This window comes from Drosophila rhopaloa, unplaced genomic scaffold, assembly GCF_018152115.1.
Source record: "Drosophila rhopaloa isolate 14029-0021.01 unplaced genomic scaffold, ASM1815211v1 contig_115, whole genome shotgun sequence".
NCBI classification, from domain to species: Eukaryota; Metazoa; Arthropoda; class Insecta; order Diptera; family Drosophilidae; genus Drosophila; species Drosophila rhopaloa.
The window spans coordinates 7,799,329-7,811,917 of NW_025334990.1; the positions used below are offsets into that span (position 1 = coordinate 7,799,329).

The 12,589-nt window shown below is 44.4% G+C and overlaps 2 protein-coding genes across 5 annotated transcripts; both read right to left on the bottom strand.

Moving 5' to 3' along the window:
* Nucleotides 1-355: 355 nt before the first annotated feature.
* Nucleotides 356-7,259, bottom strand: LOC108051608 (serine proteinase stubble). 4 transcript variants are annotated; one of them, XM_044457723.1, is made up of 6 exons: nucleotides 6,723-7,259; nucleotides 4,990-5,169; nucleotides 2,158-2,700; nucleotides 1,763-1,940; nucleotides 1,326-1,704; nucleotides 356-882 (listed from the first exon to the last, which is right to left on the bottom strand). In XM_044457723.1, the coding sequence occupies exons 1-6, from the start codon at nucleotides 6,898-6,900 to the stop codon at nucleotides 667-669; spliced, it is 1,674 nt and encodes a 557-aa protein (XP_044313658.1). In that variant the 5' UTR covers nucleotides 6,901-7,259; the 3' UTR covers nucleotides 356-666. The 4 variants fall into 4 exon arrangements, with proteins under 4 accessions (XP_044313658.1, XP_044313657.1, XP_044313662.1 ...); XM_044457722.1 differs by lacking the exon at nucleotides 6,723-7,259 and adding an exon at nucleotides 5,259-5,789; XM_044457727.1 differs by lacking the exon at nucleotides 2,158-2,700 and having other exon boundaries at nucleotides 6,723-7,255.
* Nucleotides 7,260-8,143: 884 nt separating this feature from the next.
* LOC108051617 (serine proteinase stubble) lies at nucleotides 8,144-12,068 on the bottom strand. The gene is made up of 7 exons (XM_017133769.2): nucleotides 11,712-12,068; nucleotides 11,508-11,648; nucleotides 11,139-11,446; nucleotides 9,139-9,658; nucleotides 8,977-9,084; nucleotides 8,372-8,470; nucleotides 8,144-8,307 (listed from the first exon to the last, which is right to left on the bottom strand). Exons 2-7 carry the CDS (start codon nucleotides 11,572-11,574, stop codon nucleotides 8,240-8,242), a joined length of 1,170 nt encoding a protein of 389 aa, XP_016989258.2. The 5' UTR covers nucleotides 11,575-11,648; nucleotides 11,712-12,068; the 3' UTR covers nucleotides 8,144-8,239.
* Between the last annotated feature and the right edge of the window lie 521 nt (nucleotides 12,069-12,589).

Below are 12,589 nucleotides of genomic sequence, written 5' to 3' on the forward strand. Positions count from 1 at the left end.
AACCAATTCATGCTGCTATTGTTACTTTATAAGGTCGAATTCAAATACAATAAAACCCTTAATAATTAAGAACAGGGGGCATAATAATCTTTCAGGATACAAATAAATAATTTAAAAATTATTTTACTGATTAATTGAACTTAATTTACTGATTTACTGATTATAGTTTCAAGTAACTTTAAGAAGTGTATAACTACGAAATTTGCTTTCACAAGGTAATGTTTTACGCCATTAGGCCATTTTTTAAGTATAAAAGAAAATACCCATGAAATAAAAACAACCTTGATTAATTTTTAATACTTTTTATTTGTATTTTAAAACATAATTAAAGTTATAAATATAATTGTACGTGAAAGTGGATTTCAAATGTAGGAATCTTTCTTCGAGCAGTGTATAATAAATATCGAAAACTTAAATCGAATGCGTGGAATGCAATGAGAAACGAATGAAGGCGAAGGGATCCCTAGGACGTGGAATATGGTCAAAATAAATACAAGGCCCCAAAGGCCTTGGTCTTACACACTAGCAACCCCGAGTCGTAGAGGAATCACATGGCCTGGCTGACGGGATGCACCTCCTCATCTCCGCAGCGGACGCACACGACTGCAGGACTCCTCGAGCGGTGACTGCAGTCTTCCGGTTGTAAATTCACTGGTGCAGTGGCTCCTACGCGTTGTCGTTGGCCATCACCTTGTTGATCCAGGGCACGAAGCGCTGGATGTTGGTGTACACGCCGGGCAGGTGCTCCCGCCCACAACCAATGCCCCAGGAGACGAGTCCGATCAGCGTCTTTCGTCCGTCCATGGTCAGCGTGAGCGGCCCGCCGCTGTCGCCCTGACAGGAATCCCGCCCGCCATCCTTGTATCCCGCGCACAGAAAGACCTGGAAGCAAAAAAATAAATATAAATCATTATTTCTATATTTGTTTCTTTAAACAAAATGATGCACCTATTATAGGCGCAATATCAATTAAATTATACCATTTGGTTGCTAGTTAAATATATAGTCTTCTCCAAACCCCCAATGATCATGTTATTGTGTTTTTTCATTTGACTGTTATCAGAAATAGGGACAACTTTTAATTTAATATTTTTTAGATTCGGGGCAAGAAAAAGATAATAATAATTACTTGTAAACCAACTAAAATATAGCTTAGAAATACTATTTTGTCCGAATGCAGCCATTCCATACAAAACAGCGACAAGATTAAAATGTGTACTTGCAGGTTAAGCCTTGAAGCAGACCAACCAATACAAAAATTTTTTTAAAAAAAATTTTAAGACGGTAACTTTAGCTATTTATAAATGTATGTTACATGCACTCACATCATGGATAGCCTCGCGACGTCCTGCCGCGCGGAACCATCGTTGGCAGCGATCGTTGGAGATCACCTCCACGTCCACCTCCTGCAGCACGGAAGGCACTGTGCTCTGGCCATGTCGGGTTCGCCCCCAGCCCGCCACGGTGGCCATCTTGCCCGTCAACTTCGTGGACGAAGGCGGCAGACAGACGGGTATGATGTGCTGCTTATAGACCACATTCCTATCCAAACGGATCAGGGCCACGTCGTTTTTGAAGTCGGCGGGATTGTAGTGGGGATGCACCTCCTTTCGCTCAATTCCGTACTCCTCGTGATTCAGCCGCTCCTCCTGGCCACGAACATCCCACTCGCCCAAGCGGATCTTCATGTTGGAGTTGGTGGTGCTGTATTCAAAGATATTATTACTATCTTTAAAATTCTCTTAGTACTTTTAACACTTACGTGGCCACACAATGGGCGGCTGTGACCACCCATCGATTGGAGATCAGGGCACCACCGCAGCTGAGCTTCCTGGTGAGGAATCCACTCTTGATCAGTGCCACCTGCCAGGGATGGGATCCAAAGCCGGTGGAATGGCCTCCCACAATGCGATTGGATCGGGTGTAGACCTCACCGCAGCCTGGGAATAAAGAATGGGATATGTTATAGGAAGGTTAATCTCATAGGTACCCTTAAAAGTCCACCAAAGTATAGAAAAGATCTACAGAATCTAAGAGAACAACAGTGTGAGCGGTGACAGAGTGGGTGAGTGGTTGTGTGGTTGTGTGGTGCAGCTTAAAGGAAAACCCGTTGCAGTGGTGCCAGAGAACAGAGAGTGTTTTGAGATTGCTTTGTACCCGGCACTGGACGATAGCTGGCATCGTGGTAGCCCCCGCCGCCGCCACTCTGGTACTCATCCGCCGCCTCGCCAGCATTGAGATCCAGGACATTGCCCACCGCGAAGGCCTGGGCGTTGGGCAGTGGCTCATGGGGCGATGGTGGTGGTGGTGCGCCGGCCGAGTCCAACGGCGGCGTGGATTCGGCATCGAAGAAGCTGTCCAGGTGGTTGGTGATCCCATTGATGTTGCCCAAGTGGCCGCCTCCACCCTCGTGCTCCCAGCTGTTCAGGCTGGATGAGGAGGACGAGGAGGAGGAGGAGGAGGAGGATGGGCGGCTGGATCCTGGCTTATAGGGATTGGAACCGCTGCTGTACAAGGATGGTCGCTTGGTGCCGTAGTAGCTGCTGGGGTAAGCCGGTCGTGCCGAGGAGGAGGACGCCGTGGACGAGGTGGATGAGGCCGCCGACAGGCCGTTGCCACTGTGGTGGTGCAGGTGGTGCTGCGGCTTGTTGGCGTTCGTCGACAGGTCGGGGTATATGTCATGCAAGTGTATTATGTCGCCTGTGTGTGAGAATCGTGATACAGGATGATGATCTGACCACCAACTCCCAGGGGTCACCCTTGAAGTCGGTGTCAGACTTTCCCCCAAACAAAAAACTGACGTGCAATCATAATAAAAAGTGAGTCCCCAGACACGATCGCGATTATGTCAGGCTCCAGACTGGTCAGTCATGTCATTAAAACAAAGACTGGGCGTTTCGCACGTAATTCAAACCAATACGAAAGCCATTTCGGGGGAGACACAGAACGGCGTCATGACTTGATTAACACTTTCGAGGAGCTCGGCTATGCCGTAACTTTAACGCTGTGATTTTTCCCACATTTGAAAGCAAACAAAATAATAAAACCCTCGAAAAGGGGTGGGGGCGGTGGGGATTGAGGGTGCCGAATTGAAACAAAGAAAGAAAACCAAAAATTTCACTTTTAAATGCGAAAACGTTCACCTTCGTTTATTTCCGCAAGTGAGTTTTGCCCATTTCGGGGTTGACGTTGACTCTGGTTTTCGGCTTTATCATTGTCGCCAGATGTCTTGGGAAAACTTTACACATGAACTACCAAAGAAAGCACGCAGAACCCGCTTCTTTGTGGGCTTTGAGGAAATGTTTAACCGAAAAGTGGGGGAAAAAACTCTCAAAATTAAGTTAAATTGCGGTAAAAGAAAAGGTTGAAGACGAGATTGATGTGAGTCCGAAATAAAAGGGGCAGAAAGAGAGAGAGGCGGTGGAAAACAAAATTTTCCACTAAGAATTATTCATAACATGTTGTAATGCTTTGTTATTGTTCAGGTTGCTTTTATGTTTGTAACGTGCGCATTCGAAAAAAGAAGGCAGAAATCTAGAAAATTAAACAGAGCACAACAAAATAGCTGCGGAACAGCTGAAGAAGGAAAACAGCAACTCACAGTAGCCAAATAAACAAAACTTCGTTGGCCATAGTCATGCGTGTGTGGCATAATATATAGTAAGTGGCTCTGCCTCTTCTCGTAGGTCTTCTTGCTGCACTTATTGCCGAATTGGTAATTGCATCCACTGCGATTACGATATAACCAATGCACTTGATGGCAAACCAATTGATCCATAAACCAGCGGGTACTCGTTCAAGTTGGTTTTAGGAATGTGAACGTATGAAGGAAACGTTCAAAAATAAATAAGAATAGAGAATAGGTAATATTAGCGAATATAATAACATCATCTAATGTTAATTCAAAGTATGTGAATGCTAACAAAAAATGGATGATTTTATTTACTGAATATATTATGAATTATCTAGTTTTGCCTTAATTTTCAATTCCCGAATGAAAATTTCCCACATTTTGGGACTGGTGTTTAGACTTTCCCATATAAAAAGCACTGAGTGTCTAAAATCTAATTATGTTGTAGGTCACTAGGTCATCAAGAAAAAAGCTTATTCATTAAAAACTCCATTCTTAAAGGTTACTAAAAGATCGGAAGATATAATTCAAATTCTGCTTTGTACTTCCGCCCTTTTTGTGAAAACTTTGAGTAAATTCTGTAGCAAGGTATAAAAAATCGGAGTATCCTTCATCAACATCAATGCAGGAGTTTGTTGTTTTAAATTTTTCTTATAATTTTTTAAGCTTATATGGTGAAACTCTATTCGGATCATGCAAAATGGGGTTCCATTAAAAAATAACAGTCAAAATATCAAACATTTTGGAGTACAATGAAAAAACTGATCTTAACAACTTTGTTGCTTTTTAAAATAAATAAATACAAAGTTTGAATATGAAAGAAATGTTTATACACTTATAACGTTATAAGTTTATAGCCTTTGTTTTAGATAATCATTCTTTGCAGATAAAAACAGTTTGAATTATGGTTAGTTAAAGAATTCTTATAAAAAACATCCAAAGCTTTTTTAGACCATGGCAGTTATCCTATCCCCTAAAATGAAATAAATATTTTGACTACTAAAGAAAGCCTAGTTTCCAAGGCCTAGAAGAGTACCAAACTCTCTGCAGCTATCACCAATGTATTATCCATTTGGAAAACCAGGTTTGTTGCTATTTAGCTGAGTTACCCCGGACTAAGCCCAAAGGCATACTTTGTGTACTTGTGCGCAGAGCAATTTGTTGTCATTTTCGAAATGCAAGCTAATTTATTGCTCTATTATACGAAACCGAGTTGCATAACTCGAAGCGCAGCAATTTACAATTGGAGGGAATGGCGCGGGGAAAGCAGGAGGCGAAATGTCTTTCAGAATCAACTGTTTGTCTTGTTTTTGGGGAATCGGAATGGGGTATGCACTTGGAAGGGGGGCGATACTCACTTGTGTTGTTGACCGGGGCGGCATGCGGACTCTCCTCGGCGTCGAGATCTTTGTCCACGCAGCACGACCAGATCATGCCGCCGGAGCAGAGATCCAGTGGCTTGCCGCCGCCCAAGACACATGAGATGGACAGGCCGCACTCGAACTTGTGGCCACGAAAGCGGCACGACTGCGGTATCACTGTAAAGACAGGGGGCGGTGGGGGAACGAGATTAATCAAGAGGGTTGGGGCTTGTCTGAGTCAAGTCAAATTGGTCGGGGCTAAGTACTTCGGGAAAGCATCTCCATCACGCTGTTCTCGCCGTAGTATCCGGTTCCACTGCGTCGGGACAGGGCGTCCAGGATGAGCATGTCGTGCTCCTGCTGGGCACTGGGATAGCCCAGGCCATCCGCTGCACTCACCGCCAGCACACCCAGGATCACCAGCCGCAGCCAGGTGTCCTTGGAGTGTGGGGGCAATGGCAACATGGCGGCTAAACGTATGAAAAGGGGGGTTCTCCACGCGGACTTTCACTTTCGTTGGGGTAGCTGCACTTTCGCTTTCTGGCTTATGATTGATTTGTCACTGCAAGTCGATCGCGACCAGCTGCAGTCCTGCCTCTAGTTCACCAAGGATTTCACTTTTGTTTTCATCGGTCGCTTTCTTGAGCGCGGTTCACGCATGCGCAGTTTCGACGGCTCGAAAAAAAGAAAATCGTAATCTCCGCTTCACTTTTATATGCCCCTGGAATTATCTTTCTTTACGCATGCGCACACAGTCGGCGAGGAGCGAGTGAACTGAAAAGGCGACCGCGCGTCGGGAAAATCGGCTCAGAACTAAGCCAAGCTTTTGTGGCCGCCAAGCCAAGAGCCGAGCTACCATGGCCGAAAAGCAGCCGAAGAGCCGAAGACAAGCCGCTGTTGGCCATTTCACTTGCAGAGCAACTTCGTCGCAATAAAAACAGAGCAGAGCGGCGATGTTGCCAGCGAACCGAGCAGCAACATGTTGCCGAGCCATCAATTTGCTCGACTTCAATTGGACTTTATTTTTGGTTTTGGTTTTTTTTGGCCAAGGTTTCTGCTTACATAAAAGGCCAAACCAAATAATCTATAATCTTTGGGAAAATGGCCGACTCACGGCGGTTGCTGTTAACACTTTCGAATACTGCCAGTGTGCAATTGAAGTTAATTGCAGTTGATTTTCCTGTCTGTGTATCGGTATCTGGAAACACTTTTGCTTTTCTCGTACTCGTACTCGTACCGTACTCATATTACATATATCCGTGGAGGCAGCAGCTGCCATTGAACTTGTGCAGCCGCCACACGCTTGCATTTGATTTATAATATTTTGCCCGGCTGGCCAGCGTTTTAATAGTCATTCACAGTTGCCCAAAAACGCGGCCTTTCTTTGTGGATCTACATCTCGCAGTTTGGGCCTTTATGTTAATGTGTAATCACCTTAAGCTCGGTCTTAATTGCCTTTCGCTTCTTTCTCTTGGAAAGTCCAATTAAACAAGATGAATTGGCTGCCCAAGAACGGAATGCTCAACTTTCGCCGGGGCCCAAGTCTGATTTTTCAAAAGGGTTTCTCAATTGCCTTGATTGGAAATTGGGGCCGAACTTGACGAAGATCAAGGTTAAGCATGGCGTGTTAACTAATATGCAAATTGTGTAAGGCGAAACGAAAGACTTAGGCAACGAACTCGATTCGACTTGACTGCAGAGGGAGGGGCAACTTCGGGCGTAATACTCACAGTCCAGCTCATCGAAGAACTTGGCCTCCTTGGGCAGCTCCTTATTGATGGCCTGCTTGAGCTCCGGCGGAATCACCTCGTTGTACACCGAATTGTAATTGCTGTGGCCAGCAACAGCAGCAGCGACCACTGTTGCAAGCAGCAACATCAGCAACAACAGTTGCTGCGGCGAGCGCATTTTGCAATACTTTCGTTGTTGTTTACACTTGTTGTTGCCGCGCCTGTCACTGATTTCTGCAATTGTGTTTCACTTAATTCACGTAGCGGCGCGAGTTTTTGATTGAATAATCGCGCCTCGTTTGCATAGCAGGCCGAAATGTCGAGGAGTGCGGCCCAGTAAATGGAATTAAGTTCACAATTTTCTCCACCTTCTTCTTTTTTTTCGCGGCTTCGGCTTTGGCAATATTTCAGAGCGTATCTTTAATATTTCACACTCCGTTTTCTGCGTTTTCTGCGGTCTCGCGTCGCCCAAATGCAGCCGCAGTTCGCGAACAGTGTGCCGTCGCGTCGAAACACTTAATAAACAGTTGGCTGACAAATTCAAAATCAAAATGCCATCAACACCGCCAACGGACTGCTGAGCGGTACGCAGCGTGCCGAGCGCCGACTATTGAGTAATAGTCACCAAAGAGCGGAGCGTCGGAGAGAAAAGCCCGGCCAGCTCAATCCAATCCAATCCAAGACGACGAGAGACCCGCATTGAAAACGAAAGTGGCCAAGGCAACGAGTTTTGTCGCTCAACTGGCAATTGCATGTTGCCGCTGTCGCTGGTGTTGTCTCCATGACTAATATCCAATTTCTTTGCCCACTCGCGCCTCTCTACCTTCACCATTTCAAAGAGGAAGTCGCGTTTTCCCTCACAAACACAAATTGGTGTTTTAGCAAAACCAACAATTGCCGAACAAATTGCAGCCGGAAAATTCCACTCAGCAACATGGGGACTTTATCTCAAGCGTGACACTTGCTTTCGGCACAAAGAAGCTTTCGAGCCGGGGGCCCAATGATTACCAGTCAATAATTATTGGCCATTCAATGGCACACATTTTCGATTTCATTGCCAACGCCCACCGAAATAAGTATGTTGCTGCGGTGCAGCACGACAGCAATCCCAACAGCAGCAATTGCACTGCGCAACAACATTGGGCAACGCAGGCTGCCTGGTCTTAATGTGCCTAATGTACAAATTACCGCCTGGCAGTTAGGGATTGTGCCATTTGTGGCACTCCACCAAATAGGCCAAAACCAGTGACATAACCCAACAAGAGGCTCGTTTGTTTGGGCCGCCTGGTTTTCTCTTTTTTTGGCGGCGGGCGGCGTTCAAGGTCGGTCTCCAGCCCACTTCCCCCAAATGGCAAACGAAATTACAATTAGCTAATTGTATTGTTTATTAAATCTAGTAAATATTGTGTCTCTGGCGGCGGATTGCACATTGCCATTGCCTAATGCTACGAGCCGTAAACTAATGAGATGGGTTGCATTGCCAAAGGTTCGGAGGGGATTTCCAGGGTCGTCTGCAGCTATAACTCGTTGCGTGTCACCACTTCCTGTATCCACCTCACAGTCTTCTGAATGTTGTGATAGATGCCTGTAAAAACAAATATTACCTTTTTTAGTTTTTTGGTAGATAACAGAGGTTGAGGAACCCTCACCTGGCTGATGATCTACTCCGCAGCCAAAGCCTGCACTGGTAATTCCTACAAGCACAAAGCGTCCACGCTCCTTGATCACCAGTGGACCTCCTGAATCGCCTGAAAAATATTATATTTGTGTGATATTGGTTAATTAGATGCATAACGTATGTATTAAAAATTTGGCGTTTGTTAAAAGTACACAAATCAAGCCTGTAATTTAATTAAGTTACTTTCTCTTCAGATTTAAGACGCATAATTTTTTTACTTTGAAGTCTACTAAAAATCAAGTTCAATTAAACAATTATAGTCGTATTAATTTAATTATTTCCAAATCCGGATTTCAACGTTATAAAATTATTAGGTGTACAGATTTATTATCATATTGTTTATATAAATGGTGTGGTACATTGTAATAATTGTCCCATAACTGCTTTTAAACTTTTGGTACAAGCAAACAATTTACCAAGCATATTTTGAACTCAACAGAAATTTAGTACAGCCTAAAAGTATGCTTTGTTGTATTATTATATTAATTTAACTAACATTGTATTCGTTTTCCCTCAGAATTTTTGATTCAAAAATGTATTATTTAGTTATGTTATGGTAGAAAGTAAGTAACTCACCCAAACACGCATCCATGTGGCCATCGGAATGACCGGCACAGAACATCTCCGCCTTGATCTCCACATTAATCTGCTTGCTCTCGTGCCAGCGAATGCAGTCCAAGGTGGCTATAAAAAAAGGTATTACTAAAATCAAGGGAGAAGTCTTGCAGGAGTACTCACTTATGATGGGTACACTGGCCACCTGCAGCATGTTGGTGCCCGCGTGACCCATGTGCGCCTCCGTCTTGCCCCATCCGGCGATCAGACCCTTCCGGCCAATCAGGCGGATGGGGTACTGCGGCAGGCAGATGGGCAGGATGTGCTCCGTGAAGGCCGTCGGCTGGGCCAGTTTCAGCAGGGCCAAATCGTATCTATCCGGCTGGGTCATGCGGAAGTTAAAGCGCGGATGGATGATCTTCTGCAGCACGCTGTGCTTCTCCACGGGCAGCGGTTCGTGGATTTGGCCCAGATCCTGCGTGTCCAGTTCCCCCAGATATACTGTAATGTCAGCCAACTGGGCCTGCTGGATGCAGTGGGCAGCCGTGGCCACCATGTTTGCGGAGATGAGCACTCCGCCGCACTGATACTCCGCAATGCGGATGTGCGCCTGCCACGGATACTCCGCAAACTGCGCCGGACGACCGCCGATAATGCGCTTCTGCAGCGTATTTTGCGCCGTTCGTGGCAAACCACACTCGGGCTGTGAACAGTTTTGTTAATAACAATTTTGTATTAGCTTTTGTGCTAGCTTTGCCAGAGGCTTAGTACGAGTACTTAAGTGCATATAAGTTTATACTTATTAAGAATAACCATTCCTAATTATTATTTAAGCTGAGTTCCTATTGCCAGCTTACAGGCTTTACTAAAATGTAACAAAGACCATCCCTATTTGTGATCAACAAGTAACTTATAAATTTGAAGAGGTGAACAATACTGGCACTTTACATTGCACTAATTAATATCAAATTTAAGATTTTCCATGAATTTACATACCACGACTTTACTTATATTAGTTGGATAGTGGAGTGCCTTACTTTCATTATAACTAACTTTCCTATAATTTAAAATCAAGCCACAACTTTTTGTATTTTTAATGTTGTTACGCAAATTCAAGAAAGATTGTTTAGAACTAAACACTATATAAGTTAACTTAATCAATTTTAAATTGGATTGCAGAGCAACCATGCTTGTGCCATTAGTTTGAAAAAACCAAGACTCGAGTTGAATTATTCGGAATTTCGACCATAAATGAAAATGTTTCAGTGCTTTTTGTTCTAACTAAGCTAAAATACGACCCATAACCAAAAGAACGGCTTTTTTTTGTTGCCAAGGATCTTAATCTTCTTAATCTATCAATTCTGTGTTAATTTGTAAAAAAAAAAAATTTGACCAATTTTTGCATTTTTTATAAGGTGTTACTTCATGATTTTTCTCGAAAATTGGACAAAAATTAAATTTGTAAGCTGTAAATCCCAATCGATTGGAAATTTGATTACAAATTCAATGAGGTATGACATTCAAATATTAAGCTATTTTTTCACAAGGTTTTGATCAAAAAACCGAAACAAAAATGTATTTTTCTCGGGCTTTTGGCCATTAAATACATTTAAAGGTTTTTGTGCTTAACTTATCCAAAATGAGGGAGACAGCTAAAAGAATGTATATTTTGTGCAGCTGACGACCTAAACTATTCAACAAGCTATGACATTTGACTATTATTTTTCAGAGCTTTGATAAAAAAAAACCGAAACTTTACAAAAATTCTGATTTTTATTGCAGGCAGTGTGCCGAGATCGGACGATCGATTGACAAATTCTAAAACAAATTGTCAACCTTTTAAAACATAAACTCATGGATCTTAAATAAATGTGCAAATAATCTGCCGACAATATCGGATAGAAGATAAAACCAACCATAAGATTAGCTGGCTTATCTTCCCCGGTTTTAAAGATATGTATTTGTATGTAACTCACGATATAATGATTTTTAGCCAAACGCGTTTCTGGTTTAGCTGCAACTTCGGCGTGCCGAAGCTTTAATAAATAATGTCTAGAAGGAGTAGCAGTCCTTGATCCGGCTTTAATGATCTAAATCCCGCCTGTCTGTCAATTGCCTGGGAAATTGCTCAATTATCCCGCTCAGCAGTGGCAATAACTCAATTATTCCCGACTGCGACCCACCTTGAGGCCGAGGAGCTCGTTGTCGTCACGTCGGCGCAGCATGATGCGCTTGGGCAGGCTGTTCAAGCTCAGCTTCAGCTTGCCGTAGTCCACCAGGTTGGCCAGCGGGGAGGGGGAGTGATGCTGCAGCTGCATCTGGAGCTGGTGCTGCGAATCGGCCACGCAGCAGCTGAAGAGCCACTTGTTGCTGCCACAGCCCTTGGCATGCTTGCCACCCTGGAGCCAGCAGGAAAAGCTCAGCTTGCAGGGCCACACGCCGCTCTGGTGGACGCATTCCGCGGGCACGCCCAGCAGCGTGTTCAGGATGTCTGGCGGGGATCGGGATTGGGATCGTTAGTGGTGCATAGAACCGATATGCGATCTACTCACTGGCTTGGGCGGGGCCAAGGTGGCAGAGGAGCAGGAGGCACAGGCACAGCCACAGCAGCAACTGCATCTTAGTGTCTTGTTCGGGGGTAACAATTCTCACTTCACTTCACTCCATTGGAATGGGCTATAACGCTTTTGTTGCTAATGAAAGCATGACAATTTCTTATTCACTTTTTAAGCTGGCTTCTGCCGTTTTCTTCTTACATTTCCTATTATTGCTGCTCCACTTTTACTAGAAGACGCTGCCAATGCCGTTTTATGGGCCTGTCTGGGTGACTCACAGCCAAGCGATCTTCTCCAGTGAAAGAGATGTGTGTCCTTGATAGGCGAACAAGTTTCGGGGTCGCTTGCAAATGGGTCGGTCGTTAATGGATTTTTATATAACACTCATAAATGGGAACTGTGCCAATTCGCTGAATGGCCGTCTCGATGGCACAGTTTTCCATCAGTTTTCCTTTTCCCAGCAGCCACGCACCCGAGTTTCACACATTTTCCGTTTCCGAGAACTATTCTTTTGGTTTTTGAAGATCGAGATGGAGTTATAAGCCACAACCGCACGAGCTGCTGGCCAAACGCAAACTAACTTCACGCCATTAGCCAAGACGCAGCAACAGGTTGATCTTGGTTCTCGTTTGTGTTGCTGCTGTCGCCAGTTGATGTTGCTGCTGGGTTGAGTAGCTGCTGCTGCTGTTGCTGCTGCTGTTGCTACTGCTGCCGCTTCAGTTGCTACCAACGATCTTCTTCATCTTTACTAATTATTACGAAATGCTGATGACGCCGCCAGCGGCGCAGGAAATGTTCTCCCAGTCTGTTATAATTATTTTATGCGACATAATTGCCACAACCGCTGGCATATCTCGCCGGAATGGGAACAGTTCTCTTGCGGCAATCGCAGTGTTTTTGGGTTAGGCCATCTAGACAAAGGAGAACCACTGACCGAATTGGGGTCCACACATTAATTTATATAACTTTCTAATTTGTCGCCAGCTGGGCGGAGTTGTGTGGGATTAACATATTAAGTAGGGTTCTTGGGTGTCACTCTCCCAAGTAATTTTGAGTATAAAAGTGAGAATAAAGTTTTA